The sequence below is a fragment of the Apostichopus japonicus genome, chromosome 9 (assembly GCF_037975245.1).
Source record: "Apostichopus japonicus isolate 1M-3 chromosome 9, ASM3797524v1, whole genome shotgun sequence".
NCBI classification, from domain to species: Eukaryota; Metazoa; Echinodermata; class Holothuroidea; order Aspidochirotida; family Stichopodidae; genus Apostichopus; species Apostichopus japonicus.
The window spans coordinates 22116419-22139005 of NC_092569.1; the positions used below are offsets into that span (position 1 = coordinate 22116419).

General features: G+C 36.5%; 1 protein-coding gene and 1 long non-coding RNA gene across 3 annotated transcripts in view; one reads left to right on the top strand and one right to left on the bottom strand.

The window, feature by feature from the left end:
• Nucleotides 1-22587, bottom strand: part of LOC139973621 (scavenger receptor cysteine-rich domain-containing protein DMBT1-like) — a 70369-nt gene that overhangs the window by 44157 nt on the left and 3625 nt on the right. The window contains exons 3-11 of one of the 2 annotated variants that reach the window (XM_071980432.1): nucleotides 22274-22579; nucleotides 20620-20925; nucleotides 19916-20221; nucleotides 19101-19406; nucleotides 18383-18688; nucleotides 17570-17875; nucleotides 16860-17165; nucleotides 16041-16349; nucleotides 14338-15427 (exon numbers count right to left, since the gene is read on the bottom strand). In XM_071980432.1, coding sequence (XP_071836533.1) covers nucleotides 15126-15427; nucleotides 16041-16349; nucleotides 16860-17165; nucleotides 17570-17875; nucleotides 18383-18688; nucleotides 19101-19406; nucleotides 19916-20221; nucleotides 20620-20925; nucleotides 22274-22579 — 2753 coding nt within the window. In that variant the 3' untranslated portion in view covers nucleotides 14338-15125. Of the gene's footprint in view, nucleotides 1-14337; nucleotides 15428-16040; nucleotides 16350-16859; nucleotides 17166-17569; nucleotides 17876-18382; nucleotides 18689-19100; nucleotides 19407-19915; nucleotides 20222-20619; nucleotides 20926-22273; nucleotides 22580-22587 lie in introns of those variants that run through there. The other variant, XM_071980431.1, reaches the window with a different exon arrangement.
• Nucleotides 10164-12635, top strand: LOC139973631 (uncharacterized). The gene is made up of 2 exons (XR_011795274.1): nucleotides 10164-10373; nucleotides 12297-12635. It is a non-coding gene; the product is annotated as an uncharacterized lncRNA (long non-coding RNA).

Genomic DNA, 22587 nt, shown 5'->3' on the forward strand with positions numbered 1-22587 from the left:
TTACCACGTTTTCCTTGTCACATTGAGAAATTGTTTCTCGAGATCCTTATACTCCATCATACAAAACTTCGTATTCATTCATTTATTTATCACCAATTGTGTACAAAGGGAAAGGAAGTCTCCTAAAAAGTCATAAAAGGCTTAACAAGGTAGGAGACTCCCTGGGAGAAAAGAAAAGAAATATGAACAAATATTGATAATACAGAATATACGTAAGGATTAAATATACAGTAATAATATTATACAGTAATATAGTAGGCCTAATAAAATATTACTAGTACGAGTTAATAAATTCCTTTTTCAAATGTCTGGTGAATGTGGGTTTTGAAGTTATGAACTTCAATTTTTTTGATAGATCATTCCAGATTTGTATTGCTCTGTTACAAAGACCGAATTTCACCATGTTACTATGGTAAAAATTGCAATGAGCGTTGTTGGCTTGTCTTGTGTGATGGTTATGTAAGACTCTGTTACTACAAATAAAGTCATTAAAAGTGACTGGCAGTAATCCATTCCATGCTTTGTAAGCAAAGGCAGCAACCTTGACTGTTATAATATCAACGAGTTTTTATAAATTTAGGGACTTGAATATTCCACTAGTACTGTATGTTCAAGTGGTGGGGCATTAGCAATGTGACGTATAGCCCTCTTTTGGAGAATATTTAGGCGGTCAATGTTAACATTGTATGTACCAGACCAAATAGTTGTACAATAGGATAAGTGTGGCAGAACTAGTGTTTGATAAAGCATTCTAAGGACATGCTGTGGGAGGAAATATTTCAGTTTAGATAATATACCAGTATTTTTAGCTACAGTGTTACATACTGACGAAATATGGTTATTCCAAGAGAGTTTAAAAAAAATAATAATAATGCCTAATAGAACTACTGCACAATGTTTGCCAGCTTCAATTTGGATAGTTTATGCATTAATTTTACTATTGGATGGGTTGACCATGTTCGTTAGCTTCAAGTAAGTTCAGGATATACGTTTAATATTTAATAGTATACAATTAAAACGTGCAATGCTAATCTACGGATGCATAAAAGTGCCATCAAAATAAGAAAAACTTTGCCCTATAAGGTGACATTTATCAGTAAATTGTTTAGATAACAAGATAAAATCTTATCAAAAATCAGAAAAATGTTGGATTGCTCAGTTGCTTTAACTGAGCAATTGAACAATTTTCTGCAAAATGTTTAATTGACAACTTATCATATCTCGTCAATTGTACATTTTGCTGCAATATGTTCAATTGTTACCTTCATTCCGTCTGAGCAATTGAAACATTTTCTGTAAAATGTTAATCGACAATTTATCTTGTCTCGTCAACTCAAGATTTTTCTGCAAAATGTTTAATTGTTCACTTCATTCCAAATGCTCAGTTGAAATGAAGTGAACGATTGATTTTTTTTTTCATTTGAGTGATAAATAGCCCCACCCCCCCCCCCCCCTCCGGAAATATTTTTTGAAATATTTAAAGTACCCAATACACCTCCAATGAAGTAGAGAACTTATTCTGTTTGATTTCTTGACTTTAAGACCATAAGGGGAAAACTAGAAACACTCACTAGGAGGAAACACACCTGCAAACCAAAGACAATTTTGGTAATTTCACCTACAGACACGGGACATGTACTAAAACACATTCAATAAAGGTTAAAATCCACTCTTCAATGGCGATTCGATGACCTAAATATTATTTTCGATAATCAGTATAATTTAGCTGTATTTTTTTTTAAACTCTGCACAAAATATATGCACTCGATCGGACCGCTCGGCACCCCGTGTGTCCGCAATTGGTATCTGCTTGCGTAGTTGAATGTGAAAACATTAACAGCTTGTAAATACAATATCTCAAGAGTTGAAAGTTGGCTGTACCTCCAACCTGCTGAATTTTCAGTATCAACATGAAGAAGCCTGTCTTCAAAATTAGATACCATCGAAATGTGTTACAATTCTTGTCGCAATTGAAATATACTTAACCCAATTTGTAACAACTTGAGTTGTTGCCATTTGTAATGAAGTCTTTCACAATATGAATTATAATAAACTACGAGCGATACCAAAGAGAATATTTTCATTTAACAGTATTCCAGTTGAACGTCTTTGAGGCAAACCTATTTACATGTGATATATGTTTTCAGGTTGATGACTGTTCAAGGCTCAGACTCTGAACCGTCTTACGCTTATGGTGACACGGATCGCGATCTAGTTCCAGCTTGAACTGGTCATTTTTTGAAATAATTAAATTACCCAATACCCCTCCAATGAAGAAGAGAACTTATTCTGTTTGATTTCTTGACTTTAAGACCATAAGGGGAAAACTAGAAACACTAAATAGGAGGAAACATACCTGCAAACCAAAGACAATTTTGGTATTAATTTGACCTACAGACACGGGACATGTGGAAAATTTTAGTTCAACAGTCGAAATTTTCGACTGTCGCATTCTTAGTTTCCGACTGGTGCACTCTAATTTACATAAATTCTTGTAATTTGTGAATGACCTAAAACTTTCGGTCAAAATTGACCTATAATCAGTCATATTTACCACGTTTTCCTTGTCACATTGAGAAATTGTTTATCGCGATCCTTATACTCCACCATACAAAACTTCGTATGATTTTGAAAAATAATAATGCCTAATAGAACTACTGTACAACGTTTGCCAGCTTCAATTTGGATAATTTATGCATTAATTTTACTATTGGATGGGTTGACCATGTTCGTTAGCTTCAAGTAAGTTCAGGATATACGTTTAATATTTTATAGTATACAAGTAAAACGCGCAATGCTAATCTACGGAAGCATAAAAGTGCCATCAACATAAGAAAAACTTTGCCCTATAAGGTGACATTTTCCAGTAAAATGTTTAGATAACAAGATAAAATCTTATCAAATATCAGAAAAATGTTGGATTGCTCAGTTGCTTTAACTGAGCAATTGAACAATTTTCTGCAAAATGTTTAATTGACAACTTATCATATCTCGTCAATTGTACATTTTTCTGCAATATGTTCAATTGTTACCTTCATTCCGTCTGAGCAATTGAAACATTTTCTGCAAAATGTTAATCGACAATTTATCTTGTCTCGTCAACTCAAGATTTTTCTGCAAAATGTTTAATTGTTCACTTCATTCCAAATGCTCAGTTGAAATGAAGTGAACGATTGATTTTTTTTCATTTGAGTGATAAATAGCCCCACCCCCCCCCCCCTCCGGAAATATTTTTTGAAATATTTAAAGTACCCAATACACCTCCAATGAAGTAGAGAACTTATTCTGTTTGATTTCTTGACTTTAAGACCATGAGGGGAAAACTAGAAACACTCACTAGGAGGAAACATACCTGCAAACCAAAGACAATTTTGGTATTAATTTGACCTACAGACACGGGACATGTACTGAAACACATTCAGTAAAGGTTTTAAAACCCACTCTTCAATGGCGATATGATGACCTATTATTTTTCAATAATCAGTATAATTTAGCTGTATTTTTTTTAACTCTGCACAAAATAAACGCACTCGATCGGACCGTTCGGCACCCTGTGGGTCCGCAATCGGTATCTGCTTGCGTAGTTGAATGTGAAGGCATAAACAGCTTGTAAATACAATATCTCAAGAGTTGAAAGTTGGCTGTACCTCCAACCTGCTGCATTTTCAGTTTCAACATTAAGTAGCCTGTCTTCAAAAGTAGATACTATCGAAATGTGTTACAATTCTTGTCGCGATTGGAATATGCCTTGTCCCAATTTGTAACAACTTGAGCTGTTGCAATTTGTAATGAAGTCTGTCACAATATGAATGATAATAAACTGCGAGCGAGACCAAAGAGAATATTTTCATTTTACAGTATTCCAGTTGAACGTCTTTGAGGCAAACCTATTTACATGTGATATATGTTTTCAGGTTGATGACTGTTCAAGGCTCAGACTCTGAACTGTCTTACGCTTATGGTGACACGGATCGCGATCTAGTTCCAGCTTGATCTGGTCATTTTTTATGAAATAATTAAATTACCCAATACCCCTCCAATGAAGAAGAGAACTTATTCTGTTTGATTTCTTGACTTTAAGACCATAAGGGGAAAACTAGAAACACTCACTAGGAGGAAACATACCTGCAAACCAAAGACAATTTTGGTAATTTCACCTACAGACACGGGACATGTACTGAAAGTGTTTATACACATGCAAATACAGGACATGTACCATTTTGCTTCAGAATAATCAGCCAGTTTAATGACATATGATAAAACTCTTAATATCATGCAGTATATGCGGTTTCTGGGTCTATAAGCGTTAAATCTGACGAATTGAAAAAGGTTTAAGTATTAGTTCAATTGGTTGGTCGTAACAAATGATTTAATAATCAACCACTTCCCGAAGAGAGCAGAGCATCACTGCATGAAAAAATCTAGGTTATATTTTTTACGCTTCAACTTGGAAGAAAGACCAAACAGCACTTAAATGTTTCTCCCGGGACTCACAGTGGTCCAGCCCATCCTGTCACTGCATTCTAGTATACCTTGTCATCATGATTGAATTTTTCCCTTCACTAAGTCCAACCAGTAAAGTTTGGAAATGAAGTTATTCACAATGACATTACCAATTCGACCACCCCTATTCCTGATTCCCTTGTCAAAGAATACTTTTTACCCATCAGTTGTGATGTCATTGCTCTTAGAAATTCAATTTTTCACCATAATGAGCAAAAGTAATGGCTATAAGCCATTAAAATGAGGGCGCTGTTAAAATGAGGGCGCTTTCAAAATGAGGGCGCTGTTATCAATTTAGTGAAATTTTGAAAGACACACATATATGGGGAAAAAGACACAGAAACACATATTTGGAAAATTACCCTCAATCCCGGGACACGGCTGAAAACGCCTTGGGAGCTACAAGGACCCCACTTTGGACATCCTCCACCGTTAAAAAAGTCGGGACGTCAAATTTTGTCCTGACTTTTCAAAATGTCCTGACCTTATAGGTGTGTTTTTTTTTTCATGTCCTGACATTCAAGGTATGGTGCATACATACATACATACATACATACATACATATAGTCACTATTTTTTACTCCTTTACCACAAATACATCATTAACCTAAGTTGGTTGTCTCTGGTATTGAACTTCTGTTGTAATATAATTGAAATAAAATGATAGATGAGTATTGCTCTCAAGCTCGTTTAAGTGTTGCGTGTATTATAAACTAAATTAACCTAAGCGTCTATCACCAGACTGAATGGCAAATATGCTTCATGTATGGGAATGGATATAATCTGACTGAAATATTGTGAAGCATCCATCATTTTTTTCAAAATCTTCATGTAAATTACAATACGGTACTTGATCTTTTAAGTGAAAAGTAGAAAACCTTTAAAATCACATTCATAGTAGACTGTTCGTTTTTTATCAGAAATTATTCCTTTGATTGTTTTTGTTTAAAAAAAATCTTCCCGTTGTAGCTCAGGATGAGGAAACGGTAATATTCCATCAACCTTCTTAAATTAGATGTGAATAGCACATGACAATGAACCCTTTTTGCTCTTACAAGATATTTTGCTTTTATGTGACCTTTCACTTTTGACAAATAACTTTTGTCTTGAGTAATTTCAAATTATGGAACGCTTTGCTCGTCAATTTATTAAAGAAAGAACATTTGTATTGCCATGGAGATAAAGTAATTATATCTGGCAACGCAAACTGGCTACTCTTTAGTAAAATTCTTAAATGACGCTGATAAATATTTAACATTAACCAGCAGTTTTCGTTTACATATCATATTGTCCTTATAGAGATAGAAACAAAGGCGCTGTATCTAACTTCGACTGTAACAATAGGTGGCGGTGAAGGTCAAATTCAGTAGTTGTACATCAAGTAAGAAAGACGCTAAAAGTTTTCAGCATCTACCTCAATCCGCAATATACCCCACTATCTATGTAATGTTCCCAATCACAGTCTTCAATGTGCGTGTCTAATCCAGAACATTGAACATCCTCTAAGCAAATCTAACCCTATCACTGGCCAAACTTCCCGCAACAACTAACGATTCCTATATATGTTTCCGTAGCCTTTTTGACGGCATGCTACTGTGGCATCAAAGTCATCCCAATAATCATCACATATATCAGGAGTAATCACACTGCGTCTAGAAATTTGATGAGACACTATATGCGCACGTTACAACAAGAGAAATAAGCAATTATATTCATCAGTAAAGTATAATGTTGTAATTGTTATATTTTTCTTTGATACGTTTAAAGTATGTGTATATTGAATTTTATAATAATGCATTACATATTTATCAAGAGTAGCACTATGTGGTCAAATTGATAGCGTCTACGCACTAGGGTCTTTACTAATTGTAATGTGTTATCGAAGAGTTCAACGGTGTGACATCCATCTTGACAATTTATTCGTGCCATCTAACCTTTACTACACAACACTCCAGCATCTTCGTGATGTCTACAATTATGATTTCCCCAGTCGAGGATGCCACAGTTCTCAATGTTCTCCTCTCCTCCGGACCAGTGGACATCATCTAACCAAATTTAGTCCGATCCATGGAATTACATTAAAACTTATGTATTAACATAGCAACATACAAACGGTTATCACTAAATGAGAAGAAACGATAAGTTGAATGCACCTCTTTTGGAAACAGATGAGATTTTTGTCAGGTAAATGAAACAAAAATTGTGGAGGCTGTATTTGTTTTGAGACTTTCTAAAGGATCTTCTCTTTTCGATTTCTTTCGATACTCTGATATTAGTCGAATTGATACAATTCATTTAGCAAATGAGAATAAGATGCGGGGTGGGGGGTTACAAAAAGTAGAGAGGCGAACGGAAGCAGCTGTTCCCATAAGACTGTTGTGATCGTTACATAGGATAAGTTTCATGAAACTGCCTTTTCATGTAATTATAAACAAATGAAGATGTAATTTCACGGTGATTTAGCAAATGGTTAGAGAGAAAATCGACATCTTGTTTGTATATTACTGGTTTCAAATTTCTCAGCGAATGCGGCTCTTTCTGTCCTTTTGTATTTCTTTGGAAAGGAATAGATTGAATATTTTAAGCTGCACTGTCACAACCATCGTCCCACCGAATTTTGAAACGCACGTATGTCTCTATTTGCACATTATCATCCAATGTATAAGATTACACCGTTTTTTTTTAAAGACACTAATATGGCCTATATAGTGGGTCCTTTTCAAGTAATAGTTTTAATCGATTTTTAATGTTATAAATTATGCAATTATCAAACACCATACTGCTGAACATCATACAAATAAAAATCAGCTTTCATGACTTCTATCGCTATGAAAAGAAAGTCACTCGCAAATAAGCTATAGTTAAAAATGTTTACAAGGAAATGATCTTTTAATCTGTCATTATATGTAAATATTTTAGGATGAGATCATTACTTAAGGTGACTTAAAAGTTCATATGAAGCTTCGGAAACAGGCGATTTACAGAATTTAGATAGCACCACATATACTGGGATAGAAAACTGAGTAAATGAAGTGCATACCTGACCCAACCTAACACTTTGTTAAACCATCGACTTCGAACTTCCATCATGCTTCAGATTTCCTATATTGAGAGTACTCAACGTTTACATTCTACCCAATGGTAATTCCCTTCCCAGTCACATTTTGTTCGCCTCTACGTAAATATGCATCTACATCTTGTTGTTGGAGAAAAGTAACATTGCACTTACCCTTCATTCGTTGACTGAATGGTTGAATGAAAAAGAGGTACATCATTTCTGTTACACCCTAGAAACTCCTCCTATTATTTCCACTGTTCAAGCTAAGACTTTTTTTTTTGGAAACGATAGTTCATTCTTCAACTTAGTAACTTTCCTTTCCAATTTAACCTTATTTTTACCAATGAGATTTGACAGACCCAGCTATGGAAGTACATTGTTATTGAAATTCATTAACGATCAACGTCGACGTCGAATGATAGCAGTCAACTTTGCAAACAAAATATACACTTCAATGATACGTAATACCCCTGAAAACATCCTGTTATGATCGTTTATGTCCTTGTATCCATGGAAACTATGCATTTACTTTGAATGTGAACGAAATATTAAACGAGAAACACGTAACTTCCAGTACCACTAGAACCAAGAAGTTATTTTGCGAAGTCTGAAAATGCGTGTCCAAGGACAGTTTTGACGGTTCACAGTACTATGGTTGTAGTATGTTGATGTTTGTGAATGAAGAAACACAGCCTATACACTGAAAAAATAAACTAGTCAATATTGCCACGGACTAACGTTAAATTAGTCTGTAACGTTAGTCAATGCACACGGACTAGCAAAAATCTTCGTTTCATCGCTGCTTCTTAGTTAGTTTACACTGACTAAGGAAAATATAATCGCAGCTTAGTCGGTGGCGACGGACTAAGGTATTTTAACCCATGGACTAAGAACGATACGGACACCCGATTTACGCCATAATCGTAGCTTAGTCGGTGTCGACGGACTCATGTATTTTAACCCAATTCGATTCACTTCAATTTGGAAACCGAGAGGCAACGGCAGCTTGCTGGGCTTGGCATAGTTTCATACGATCACTCTAAGCAACTTTCAACCGTAAATCACCCAAGAAGGTCTTTAGAAGAATGGAGGTATTAACTGCATCATCGGCCTACCTGTTATTCCTTTAACTTGAAGGTAAAATTAAAGTTAATTGTTAGGCCACTGGCACTAGTACTGTATTTTGGTTAGTGTAACGCTACCGTTGTCACGTTGGCGTTTCGCAATACACAAGTGCAATGACAGTGAGAAGCCTATAGGCTTCTATTGGGTACTGCAGTGCATTCTCAACACTAAAGTGTGCATCCTAAACACCAATTAACAATGTGTTATGTGTGTATTGGGCTAGATTGAACAGTGGCACATAATCTTCTTATTTATTCCCAAACAAATGCTGGAACTATAAGGCTCAATAGTTTATTTGAAGACTACACTCATTTGGTAAAGATTTCCTGTAATTTCCCATGTGAATCTAAACGGGTAGGCTTTGTGATATTGAATAAGCAAGGCTAGACCTTCAAACGTACAGTCACAGTAGGCTGAAAAAATTATGTTGGCTAGTCAACGGTATTATATGTTGCGAGCAGTCAGGATGCACGCTTCAGTTCTATTTAACCTTTTCATATATCATTTTTTAGTATTTAATTTCCGGTCACGCCCAGGAAACAATTGCGACATTCCTTCACGGTCGACTTGCTTACTGTAAGAAGTATTAACCGTTTTTTCTCAGGAAAGCTTGATAGTCTGAAGTTATTATAACATGTGCTTTTAGTATACTGCCAAAAGAGTAAGTTGTTGTATTTGTATTGATATTTTATGTAGAAGTAACGGAAAATTTAGTATGTTTAGTTTGGTCTAATTGCACGTTTTTTTTCTGTCCAATGTAGTGCAGGGTTCACTTGCGCGAATTCAAATTATTCTGTTTATGTATATGTATATGCAATGCATGCATCGATTCTTAGATTATGATGTTTTTTTGACATTTATTTGTAATTCAAGCATATCTGTTTAGTAGCAAAGTTTAAAGGTTAAGATTAATTAGTTTTCTCTTTTTGATCCTAGATTGAATGAAACTCATTGGCGTAAATAATAGATCAGATGATACAGTCTAACGCAGTTGCTAAAACTCTGGGTATTCTCTAGTCTTCGCCGGTCCATTATATACTTTAGTACTACTAGTAAGACTATATCAAAACGACCGAAGACAAACTTAGTGTAACAAAGTACTGATTCTCCTCTAGCCTAGGTCTAAACAGGCTTGTTATGTGAGCAAGCAAAATAACAACTAGAAACGATTAGGCCTATAAATAAGTTGGCTCAGTGCATTTCTGTTTCTAAAATTTTATATTTTTAAAGATCATAAAAACAAACAAAGATTTAGCCCATGTTTTATTATCTCTGTATTCTGGGCATTTGATTCTGGTTGCAATATTGGTGATGACACTCTCGTTCAAATTTTCAGCTTTATACAGTCTGCTTCAAACTTTGGGATTGTTTTTAGAGACTATAGTGGAAGCAAATCTCACATAACTGTGTGGTGACAACTTTATTTTATATTTTTTCAAATGATGAATACTTTGCTGTTTCTTTCTTCCAGCAGGAATTGAAAAAGCCAAATATCTAAGTCAAGGGTGAGCTTTCCTGTGATGTACGACACCAGTGTGGAGGCAACAACAGAAGAGGAGAACTGTGTTATATATGGCTTAAAGACATGTTTTAAGATGATATATTGGTACCCTTCGCAGAACAAAAGAGTTTATCCAAGAGTCCTAAAAGCAAAGGAACAATTACCATAGAGAAAAAAGATGGAAGAGTCAGTTTAACTATTGTACCCACTGTTTAATGATATTTAAGATACTTTTCATAACCTGTTTTAAAAAAAAACCCAGTCTAGTATATCATTTACGTGCAAGCTTCATAAGTTTGGTCAAATTTTCACTGATCTGTAGAGCGGGAGTCCAGAGGGTTTGGTTAGCTGGGAAGGTAACCAATTGCCTGGTACATCACAATGTTCACAATGCATTCCTGTATATGAAACCTGATGACTGGCAAACCGACTGTGGTGGATGTGGCTGGGAGAGCAATTTTAAAGTCACCTAATAGCTAACCTAGAGCAGCTTTCATGGTAACCACATCAAAGTAAGAACAATGTGTCAGGTATGGCCCCAAGAGCAACAAATGGCCATTGCCAGTAATTATTGGTGGTGGGGTACCCCTGGCAGTGATCTATAATTGACCCCTCACGGCTGACCTAGGTCAGCTCATGAGGTAACCACTTGAAACCTACTGGAAAATGTTGGTTAGGACTTCAGATACAAGGGATGGGCATTGCCAGTAATTTTTATTGGTGGGGTACCCCTGCTAGTAGACCCCCAATATGCCCATCCCCTCATTGACCTAGGTGAGCTCATGATTTGACCAGTTGAAACCTACAGGAAAATGATAGGTATCACTTCATATGTAAGGATGGGCATTTCCAGTATTTTATATTGGTGGGCCACCACTGCCAGAGTCCGCCCATCCCTTACATATAGAATCCTGTCAATAATTTTCCAGTAGTTTTCAACTGGTTAAATCATGAGCTGACCTAGATCAATGAGGGGGGGGGGGGCTTTTTGGGGGTCTACTGGCAGGGGTACCCCACTAATATAAATTACTGGAAATGCCCATCCCTTACATATATATAGAGTCCTGCCAATCATTTTACAGTAGTTTTCAACTGGTTACCTCATGAGCTAATCTAGGTCAATGGGGGATGGGCATTTTGGGGGTCTACTGACAGGGTTACCCCACCAATGTAAATGACTGGAAATGCCCATCCCTTACATATGAAGTGATACCTATCATTTTCCAGTAATTTTTCAACTGGTTATCTCATGAGCTGACCTAAGTCAATGAGGGAATGGGCATTTTGGGGGTCTACTGGCAGGGGTACCTCCCCCCCAATATAAATTACTGGAAATTCCCATCCCTTACATATGAAGTGATACCATTTTCCAGTAGTTTTCAACTGGTTACATCATGAGCTCATCTAGGTCAATGGGGGGTGGGCATTTTGGGGGTCTACTGGCAGGGGTACCCCACCAATAAAAATTACTGGCAATGCCCATCAGTTGTATCTGAAGCCCTAACCAACATTTTCCCGTAGGTTTCAAGTGGTTACCTCATGAGCTGACCTAGGTCAGCCTTGAGGGGTCAATTATAGATCACTGGCAGGGGTACCCCACCACCAATAATTACTGGCAATGGCCATTTGTTGCTCTTGGGGCCATACCTGACATATTGTACTTACTTTGATGTGTTACCATGAAAACTGATCTAGGTTAGCTATCAGGTGACTTTAAAATTGCTCTCCCAGCCACACCCACCACAGTCGGTTTGCCAGTCGTCTGGTTTCATATACAGGAATGCATTGTGAACATTGTGATGTACCAGGCAATTGGTTACCTTCCCAGCTAACCAAACCCTCTGGGATCCCGGTCTATTGGGATCATTAATAACATGATTAACATAATTATTAAGCTTTGAGAAATAACTTGGTGTTATGCTGTGTAAAGCTAATAATAATTTGGTAAAGCTGCTATTCCTGGCTTATAATTTGAGGGACCTAGATTTAAATGTATACCTCCCAATATGTTATAAAATTTTAATGTAAATGTATGTTTATGATAATGTGAGTTATCATGTGCTATATCTGTATCTGTGCTTACACGTATATCATATTTTCTGTTCACAGGTCAATAATGGTGCAGATTTTGGCTTCCTGAAGACAAGTGGGAGGCCATTTGTAGTTAAGAGAAACACTCTTTGTTCGTGAAGACTTAACTGGTGTCGATTTGGGGTACCACTTTAAAACGAAAGTCATGAGGAACCCTTGCCCAAGATTCAACTTTGCATTATTGTGCAGTGCTATACTTTTGCGATTCATGTTTGATCCATTAACTTGTCTTAACTTTGTTGGAAAAAAAAAAATCAGATTTTCAGATTTTATTTACAGTGATTTCTTCTCTATCTGTCGAAAGTCAGCCTTTTGTAGACATCAGAAGTTTTATCAGAAATAAATACTGCCAACGTACACATTATTTGTGTTTCTTCTGCTCTCTTTTCTTTCAGTGATACTAGTCAGTGAAACTAGTCGGGTTTCATTCTTTCAGTGAATCTAGTCAGTGCAACTAGTCAGTCGATACCGACTAAGAAAGGTTAGTCGGGAGAGGCACCATCCTGACTAATGTAAAACCTGCTATAAACTAGTCGGTGGCTCATATAAATTAGTCGGTAAAGACCTACTAATGTCACCAACTAATGTAACTGACTAATATACATTTACCAACTAAGAAATTGTTAATCGACTAAGCTGACGGACTAAGATGACCGACTAAGAAATCCAACTGACTAAGGAATAAATTAGTCGGTATAGCAACTGACTAAGGCTATGTTAGTCGGGAGAGGCACCAGATGGACTAACGTTTTGTTAGTCAGTGAACCAATTTAAGTTTTCAGTGTAGTCAAGCACTTCAGTAGGCGCTTTCCATCCGAATCTTGAGTCACTGCATGATTGTCAAACCTTATAATGTGAACTAACCTCTTCATCGACTGAGGATCGCATGTGGGGCCTGTTCCTCGCCATCGTAGAGAAAGGCTACTGCCCTCCATCTTTTCAACACCTCTCAGTGCCACCTTTCATATATAAAAAGTAACCCGTTTGGAAAGAAATACCTTTTTTCATTTTAGTTATCTACAAGAGGGTCCCGTTCTTGAAGCTTTATAACATTTAATTAAAAAGTGTCCCTTTTTTCCAACTTTAAAGAAAATGTAAATACAACCCATATGTAGAAATAACATTCAGTACTAAAATTAATGATTCCGAATGTAGGACGGATCCTTTTTGTCGGAATATGTTAAGTAACTTTGTGTTTTTCCGCTTCAAAAAGGCTTTTTAGAGATTTTTTACTTTATAGAAGATTCTGTAATAGTTAACACACTTGGTCCAGCCCCTCCCACCAGGTAAAATAGTCATAGACGGATCTTTCACTTTCAAAATGGACTTACTTGAAACACCGAGGGGGAGATTCTATAGATTCGGTCGGGGAAGTTGTTTACAATCAGAAGGGCAAACTTAGACCACTCGTCCCGGTGTAACCCTCCCACATCTCTTTCAGCATCACACACAACATTCCTTTCAGGCCCAATTATGGACCTAATTTATTGACCTAATTTTGAGTCCAAATGAGACTCAGCATGCAACAGTTGTACTCTACATATTTGTTTAGGTTATTTTCCTACTTAAGTAAGTCTGGGGAAGTTTATACACTACCCCTCCGCCTCACTTTCAAATTCTGTTCACGCCTATGGTATCAACCTCCTTTATTTCTTTGTAGGGTATTAAGCATAGTGCACTACAAACAATTAGCTATCCTTGATCTCTTCGATTTTGCTATCACTCGTTTAGCACTCTGTTTATCTTTTTTATTTTTGACAAGTAAATATTTTGTGTTGACCTTTCTGTTAACGATGGGAAAATAAACTAAGTATTTTTAAGAAAAGAATTACAAATGTTAATTTGAATGTTGTAAGTATCACAGTTTCTAAAAATCTTCGCTTATGTGTGGGTGAGAGAAACGAAATACTGATGAGCAATCTACAGAGCTGCATAGCTCATCGCAAATATCCTAAAATAGTAAACATTTAGTGTATTAAAATGTCTTCTATTTGTCGACATTGTGAGTAGAAACATGGAAAGTTTGACAAATAATGCAGTAAATGAAACAAAAGGGTCATTTTCTTGCCAGGCACATTTTTATTATGCAAACGATCTCCTTGAGAAATACAGCACACAGCTGTACTACTTTTTATCGCGTTATTAATGACGTTATATTATGTGAAAACAAATTTCTTTTAATTTAAGACCTATTGTCAGATTAATCACCTATTTCGCTCACCAATTTGTCTTTTTCCTGTTCCTTTACTTTTAGAAATGGTATTGTTTCAATAATTGAATTGAAGTTTTGATATATACTGTAGTAAAGCGTTGTTAAAAGGTTGACATAAATTAACAAAAAAATATAAGATCGATACCTGTGAAATTGAACAATAATATATATTATGCAATACGTCTGTTAATATGCATGATAGTTAGCTGTTATTTATTTTTCATCACATCTAGAAGTATTGGTACATAAATCCAATTAAAGGAACGATTCGACACTGCATTTACGCGCATTATAAAATATATTTCTTTCCTGAACCCTAAAATTTACATCTGCTCTCATGATAGCAGTACTAAGCCAAGATTTAATCATTGCCAGGAAGTAAAGCATTGAATGAAACTACCTTTCACTTTGGAATTCAGAAAAAAATGTTATGGAAATGCTTGTTTTTGGTATTACTTCAAAATTTAAGGCATGCAAATGAACAAAAGAAGCATTAAGTACTTGCTATTTTTAATCTACTTCTGCAATAAGAAGGAAATTCACTGCTCCATTGAGAATGGCAACGTAAAGAATGTCAATGTAAGTGTAAATTAAAAATAAATCGATGGATCAACTCGAGTCGCTGTTGAAATTATTCAACAGATTACACCAGCATCCTCCCCATGTCCACAATTATGAATGCCCCAGCCTTCGCTCTCACATTCATCAATATTTGCCTCATGTCCTAAGCAGGCAACATCATCAATCCAAATTTCTCCAGATCCTTCACCAAAGTTTGCACTACCAATGGCGGTTCCACTGCTTCCAAAGCCAAGTTGACGACATATTACTGAGGCATCATTATCATCCCAGTAATCATCGCAGATCGTTCCCCATTGGCCGTCATGGTAAACTTCAATTCGCCCTTCATTCAAGGTTTGACCGCCAACCAGACGCACTGTTAAAAGAATTACGGTGTGTTGCATTTACATATTTATAAATATATATTATATTTCAGAATATATATATATATATATAAATATATATATATATGTGTGTGTGTATTTATATATATATATATATCTATCTATATATATATATATATATATATATATATATATATATATATATATATATATATATGATATATTATATATTCAGATTATTCAGAATCATTTCAATAATATTTTCAGAGACAGACATCACTTTTGTACATAGAAAGCTAAGCTTGCATAATTCTTCGGAACAATTTCGCGTGCTTGATCATTAAAAAAATTAATAAAATTGTAGAGGGAGGCATTAATTTTGTACATAGGTAACCAAACTTCCAAGCGACGCTAGGACCATGGTAGAGATAGCCGGAAGACGTCTAGAAGGGACCTGCTAACAAGTACACTTATATCTTTTGCCATTCCATTGTCGTTAATCAGACGAGACGTAACATTACAATTTAAATCATATATTCCTTATGTGATATACTGAAACAAACTTACCGTTTTTAGCTCAAAGAAAATAGCTCAATATTTTCTAAATTAAATCGATCTTTGCTGATTATACTCAACCAACCGTACCTCTTGTCCCACAAGTAACAGAAGCATCTTCATGATGTCCACAATTTTCTTCTCCCCAATCGTTGCTCCCACAATCCTCAATATGTTGTTCAGATCCAGAGCAATCAACATCATCCAACCAAATTGGGTCTGAGCCTTGACCAAATTTAGCACTTTGCCATCCAACTGCGATGCCTCCATAACCAAGTTGACGACATATAACTGATGCATCGTTGTCATCCCAATAGTCATCACATATTGTTCCCCACTGACCATCGTGGTACACCTCTACCCGACCTTCTGTCATAGAATCACCACCAACCAGGCGCACTGCAATCAGTTAAAATGATAAGGTCCATCTTGATTAACTTCTACTCGTCCTTGTCGTGGACTATTACTACCAACCAGGTATAAGGTAGTCGTTCGAACTAAACTGTTTAAGAAATTTATACTTTTTACACTTATATTTTCCTCATTACGGCTTGCTTGGTGGCGTTTCCAAGTTTCCATGTGCGTCGTTTTCAGAATGAAGTTGTTCATCTTACGGTGTTCATACACAATTTTTAATCTTTTTTTCAACAAAATGCATATTCATGAGAACTTTATGTGTAAAGGTTAGTAAGGAATGTATTTATTTAATACTTGATTCAGTTAATTACAAAGGTAATGTAAATGACAACAACTGTTTGCTATTACAATAATTATTTAGATAGCGACGGTATAAACTATTAAGTTGTTATATACTAGATGATAAGGTAGTTTTATGGCAAACAATGAACCTTTCCTTACAGGATGAAAAAAATGTTAATCTGTTGTTAATATTGGCTTCTTTAATCTTACCTGTACCACAAGAAACAGAAGCATCTTCACCATGTGCACAATTGTGTGCTCCCCAATCATTGCTCCCGCATTCTGCAATATGTTGTTCTGATCCAGAGCAAGCAACATTGTCTAACCAAATTGAGCCCGTCCCTTGACCAAATTTTGCACTTTGCCATCCAACTCCGATGCCTTCATAACCAAGTTGACGACATATAACCGATGCATCGTTGTCATCCCATTCGTCATCACATATTGTTCCCCACTGACCATCGTGGTAGACTTCTACCCGGCCTTCTTGCAGAGAAACACCACCAACCAGGCGCACTGCAGTAAAAGGAAAGGATAGGATAGGGTTAAAAAACAAAATTATCAGCATTTGCAATATTCTTGAAAGATATTTGCATAATTCTTGGGTGCAAATTCTCGTGCTTGATCATATTTTTTTTTGAAATAATATTCTTAGATGAAGACATGCAAGAGAATGAAATGTTGGAACATGCAAGCCAAACTAAGATAAGTCGTCTAGGGAAGACCTGCTAACTAGTACACAGATATTAGTAACCATTCCATTGTCTTAAATTAGACGGGACGTATCATTAAAGTTTAAACAATACATGTTTCACCGTATCTAATATACTGCAATACAATCACCGTTTTAAGCTCAATCAAAATTACTTAAAATTTTCTAAACCAAATCTGTCGTTCTTGTTATATTAATCTAACCGTACCTGTCCTACAAGTAACGGAAGCATCTTCACTATGTCCACAATTGTGCGTTCCCCAATCAGTGCTCCCACAATCCTCAATATGTTGTTCTGATCCAGAGCAAGCAACATCATCCAACCATATTGGGTCAGATCCTTGACCAAATTTAGCACTTTGCCATCCAACTGCGATGCCTTCATAACCAAGTTGACGACATATAACTGATGCATCGTTGTCATCCCATCCGTCATCACATATTGTTCCCCACTGACCATCGTGGTAGACTTCTACCCGACCTTCTTGCGTAGAAACACCACCAACCAGACGCACTGCAATCAATTAAAATGAAGAAAACCATCTTGGAAAACTTCTAATGACCATTCCTTTGGAATATTCCTACAGACCTGCCGCACTATAGCTGTTCAAATCAAACTTTTTAAGGAATTTATACTTCAACACTTATTTAATCCTCATCACCACTTTCTTGGTGGCGTTTCCAAATGTTCATGTGCCTAGTTAACGTTATAAAGTTACTAATCTTACGGTGTTCATATACATTTTTCAATCGTATTTCAACAAAATACACATTCATGAGTACTTTATGTATGAAGGTTAGTAAAAATGTATTTATTTATGACTTGATTTAGTTAATCACAACGGAAATGTAATGGACACAAATTGTAGCGCTATTACCATGATTGTTTAGATAACGGAGGTATAAACCATTTGTGTATTATATATAAGAAGATAAGGTAGATTTATTACAAACAATGAACCTTTCCTTACAGGATGAAATAGTTTTAATCTGTGGCTAATATCGACTTCTTTAACCTTACCTGTACCACAAGAAACAGAAGCATCTTCACCGTGTCCACAATTGTGCGCTCCCCAATCATTGCTCCCGCATTCTGCAATATGTTGTTCTGATCCAGAGCAAGCAACATTGTCCAACCAAATTGAGCCCGATCCTTGACCAAATTTTGCACTTTGCCATCCAACTCCGATGCCTTCATAACCAAGTTGACGACATATAACCGATGCATCGTTGTCATCCCATTCGTCATCACATATTGTTCCCCACTGACCATCGTGGTAGACTTCTACCCGGCCTTCTTGCAGAGAAACACCACCAACCAGGCGCACTGCAGTGGAAGGAAAGGATAGGATGAAGAAACCGAAATTCTCAACATTGCAATATTCTTTAAAGATTGTTGCATAAATCTTCAGATCAATTTCTCGTGCGTAATCATAATTTGTTTGAAATAATATTCTTAGAGGAAGACATGCAAGAGGAAGACATGCAAGAGGAAGACATTTTGGACCATGCAAGCGAAACTAAGATAATCGTTTAGAGAGTACCTGCTAACAGGTACACAGATATCAGTTACTATTCCATTGTCTTTAATTAGACAAGACGTGTTATTAAAGTTTAAATAATACATGTTTCAACCGTATCTAATATCCCGCAATACAATCACCGTTCTTAGCTGAAACAAAACTACTCAAATTGTCTCAATAAAATCTGTTGTTCTTGTTATATTTATCCAACTGTACCTGTTCTACAAGAAACAGAAGCATCTTCATGATGTCCACAATTTTCTTCTCCCCAATCGTTGCTCCCACAATCCTCAATATGTTGTTCTGATCCAGAGCAATCAACATCATCCAACCATATTGGGTCAGATCCTTGACCAAATTTGGCACTTTGCCATCCAACTGCGATGCCTTCATAACCAAGTTGACGACATATAACTGATGCATCGTTGTCATCCCATCCGTCATCACATATTGTTCCCCACTGTCCATCGTGGTACACCTCAACCCGACCTTCTTGCGTAGAAAAACCACCAACCAGACGCACTGCAATCAATTAAAATGATCAAAACCATCTTGGAAAACTTCTAATGACCATTCCTTTGGAATATTCCTACAGACTTGCCGCACTATAGCTGTTCAAATCAAGCTTTTTAAGGAATTTATACTTTTACACTTATTTATTCCTCATCACGACTTTCTTGGTGGCGTTTCCAAATGTTCCTGGGCCTAATTAACGGTATAAAGTTACTAATCTTACGGTGTTCATATACATTTTTCAATCGTATTTCAACAAAAAACACATTCATGAGTACTTCATATATGAAGGTTAGTAAAAATGTATTTATTTATGACTTGATATAGTTAATCACAACGGAAATGTAATTGACACAAATTGTAGCGCTATTACCATGATTGTTTAGATAACGGAGGTATAAACCATTAAGGTATTTTATATAAGAAGATAAGGTATTTTTTTTTTACAAACAATGAACCTTTCCTTACAGGATGAAATAGTTTTAACCCGTTGCTAATATTGACTTCTTAAATCTTACCTGTACCACAAGAAACAGAAGCATCTTCACCATGTCCACAATTGTGCGCTCCCCAGTCATTGCTCCCGCATTCTGCAATATGTTGTTCTGATCCAGAGCAAGCAACATTGTCCAACCAAATTGAGCCCGATCCTTGACCAAATTTTGCACTTTGCCATCCAACTCCGATGCCTTCATAACCAAGTTGACGACATATAACTGATGCATCGTTGTCATCCCATTCGTCATCACATATTGTTCCCCACTGACCATCGTGGTAGACTTCTACCCGGCCTTCTTGCAGAGAAACACCACCAACCAGGCGCACTGCATTAAAAGGAAAGGATAGGATGAAAGAACCAAACGTCTCAACATTGCTATATTCTTTAAAGATATTTGCATAATTCTTCAGATCAATTTCTCGTGCTTGATCATAATTTTTTGAAATAATATTCTTAGAGGAAGACATGCAAGAGAAAGAAATGTTGGAACATGCAAACCAAACTAAGATAAGACGTTAAGAGAGTACCTGCTAACAGGTACACAGATATCAGTTACCATTCCATTGTCTTTAATTAGACAAGACGTGTTATTAAAGTTTAAATAATACATGTTTCAACCGTATCTAATATCCTGCAATACAATCACCGTTTTTTCTTCAGTCAAAATTACTTAAACTTTTCTAAATCAAATCTGTCGTTCTTGTTATATTAATCTAACCGTACCTGTCCTACAAGTAACGGAAGCATCTTCACTATGTCCACAATTGTGCGTTCCCCAATCAGTGCTCCCGCATTCTTCAATATGTTGTTCTGATCCAGAGCAAGCAACATCATCCAACCAAATTGGGTCAGATCCTTGACCAAATTTGGCACTTTGCCATCCAACCGCGATGCCTTCATAACCAAGTTGACGACATATAACTGATGCATCGTTGTCATCCCATCCGTCATCACATATTGTTCCCCACTGTTCATCGTGGTACACCTCAACCCGACCTTCTTGCGTAGAAAAACCACCAACCAGACGCACTGCAATCAATTAAAATGATAAGGTCCATCTTGATTAACTTCTACTCGTCCTTGTCGTCCTTTGGAATATTCTTACCAACCTGCCGCACTTTATAGTTGTTCAATTCAAACTTATTAAGGAATTTATACTTTTTACACTTATTTAATCCCCATTACGACTTTCTTGGTGGCGTTTCCAAATTTTCATGTGCCTTGTTAAATAATAAAGTTGCTAATCTTTCGGTGTGCATACACAATTTCAATCGTATTTCAACATAAAAACACATTCATGAGTACTTTATGTATGAAGATTAGTGGGCATGTATTCATTTATAACTAGATTAAGTTAATCACAACGGACATGTAATTGACACAAATTGTAACGCTTTTACCATGATTGTTTAGATAACGGAGGTATAAACAATAAAGGTATTATATATTAGAAGATCAGGTATTTTTATTGAAAACAATTAATCTTTCCTTACAGGATGAAATAGTTTTATTCTGTTGCTAATATTGACTTCTGTATACATATTCCTTTGGAATATTCTTACCAACCTGCCGCACTTTATAGTTGTTCAATTCAAACTTTTTAAGGAATTTATACTTTTTACACTTATTTAATCCCCATTACGACTTTCTTGGTGGAGTTTACAAATGTTCATGTGCCTAGATAACATATTCAAAGTTTTATTCTTAAGGTGTTCATTCATAATTTCAAATCGTATATCAACAAAACACACATTCAGGAGTACTTTATGTATGAAGATTAGTAGGCATGTGTTTATTTATGACTTGATTTAGTTAATCACAACGGAAATGTAATTGACACAGATTGTAGCGCTATTACCATGATTGTTTAGATAACGGAGGTATAAACCATCAAGGGCGTAGGAACCGGGGGGGCTGGGGGGGGCGCCAGCCCCCCCAGTGAAAAATGTGGAGGGGCGGAAGTATCATTCCGCCCCCCCCGCTTCGCAAGTCAGAAAACCCCTTTTTCATTTCCAAATGAGAAAAAAAATCTCATTTGGAGCACCAAATTGCATCTTAGGCCAGGTGAAAATACAACATTAAGTTTACAAAACGGAGTGGGTGTTGAAGTGTGCTATATTGCACCAAATTGCATCTGAGGCCACCTGGAAATGCAAAAAATTCCAAAGGGGAGGGGGTGACCCCCTCCCCTTAGACCCCTCCCCCAGGCCGGCCATCGATCTTCAGCCCCCCCACTCAAAAGTACCTTCCTACGCCACTGTAAACCATTAAGGTATTATATATTAGAAGATCAGGTATTTTTATGGAAAACAATGAACCTTTCTTACAGGATGAAATAGTTTTAATCTGTTGCTAATAATTACTTCTCTATTCTTACCTGTACCACAAGAAACAGAAGCATCTTCATGATGTCCACAATTGTGGTCTCCCCAATCAGTGCTCCCGCATTCTGCAATATGTTGTTCTGATCCAGAGCAAGCAACATTATCCAACCAAATTGGGTCTGATCCTTGACCAAATTTTGCACTTTGCCATCCAAATCCAATGCTTCCATAACCAAGTTGACGACATATAACCGATGCATCGTTGTCATCCCATGCGTCATCACATATTGTTCCCCACTGACCATCGTGATAAACCTCTACCCGACCTTCTTGCAGAGAAAAACCACCAACCAGGCGCACTGCAATA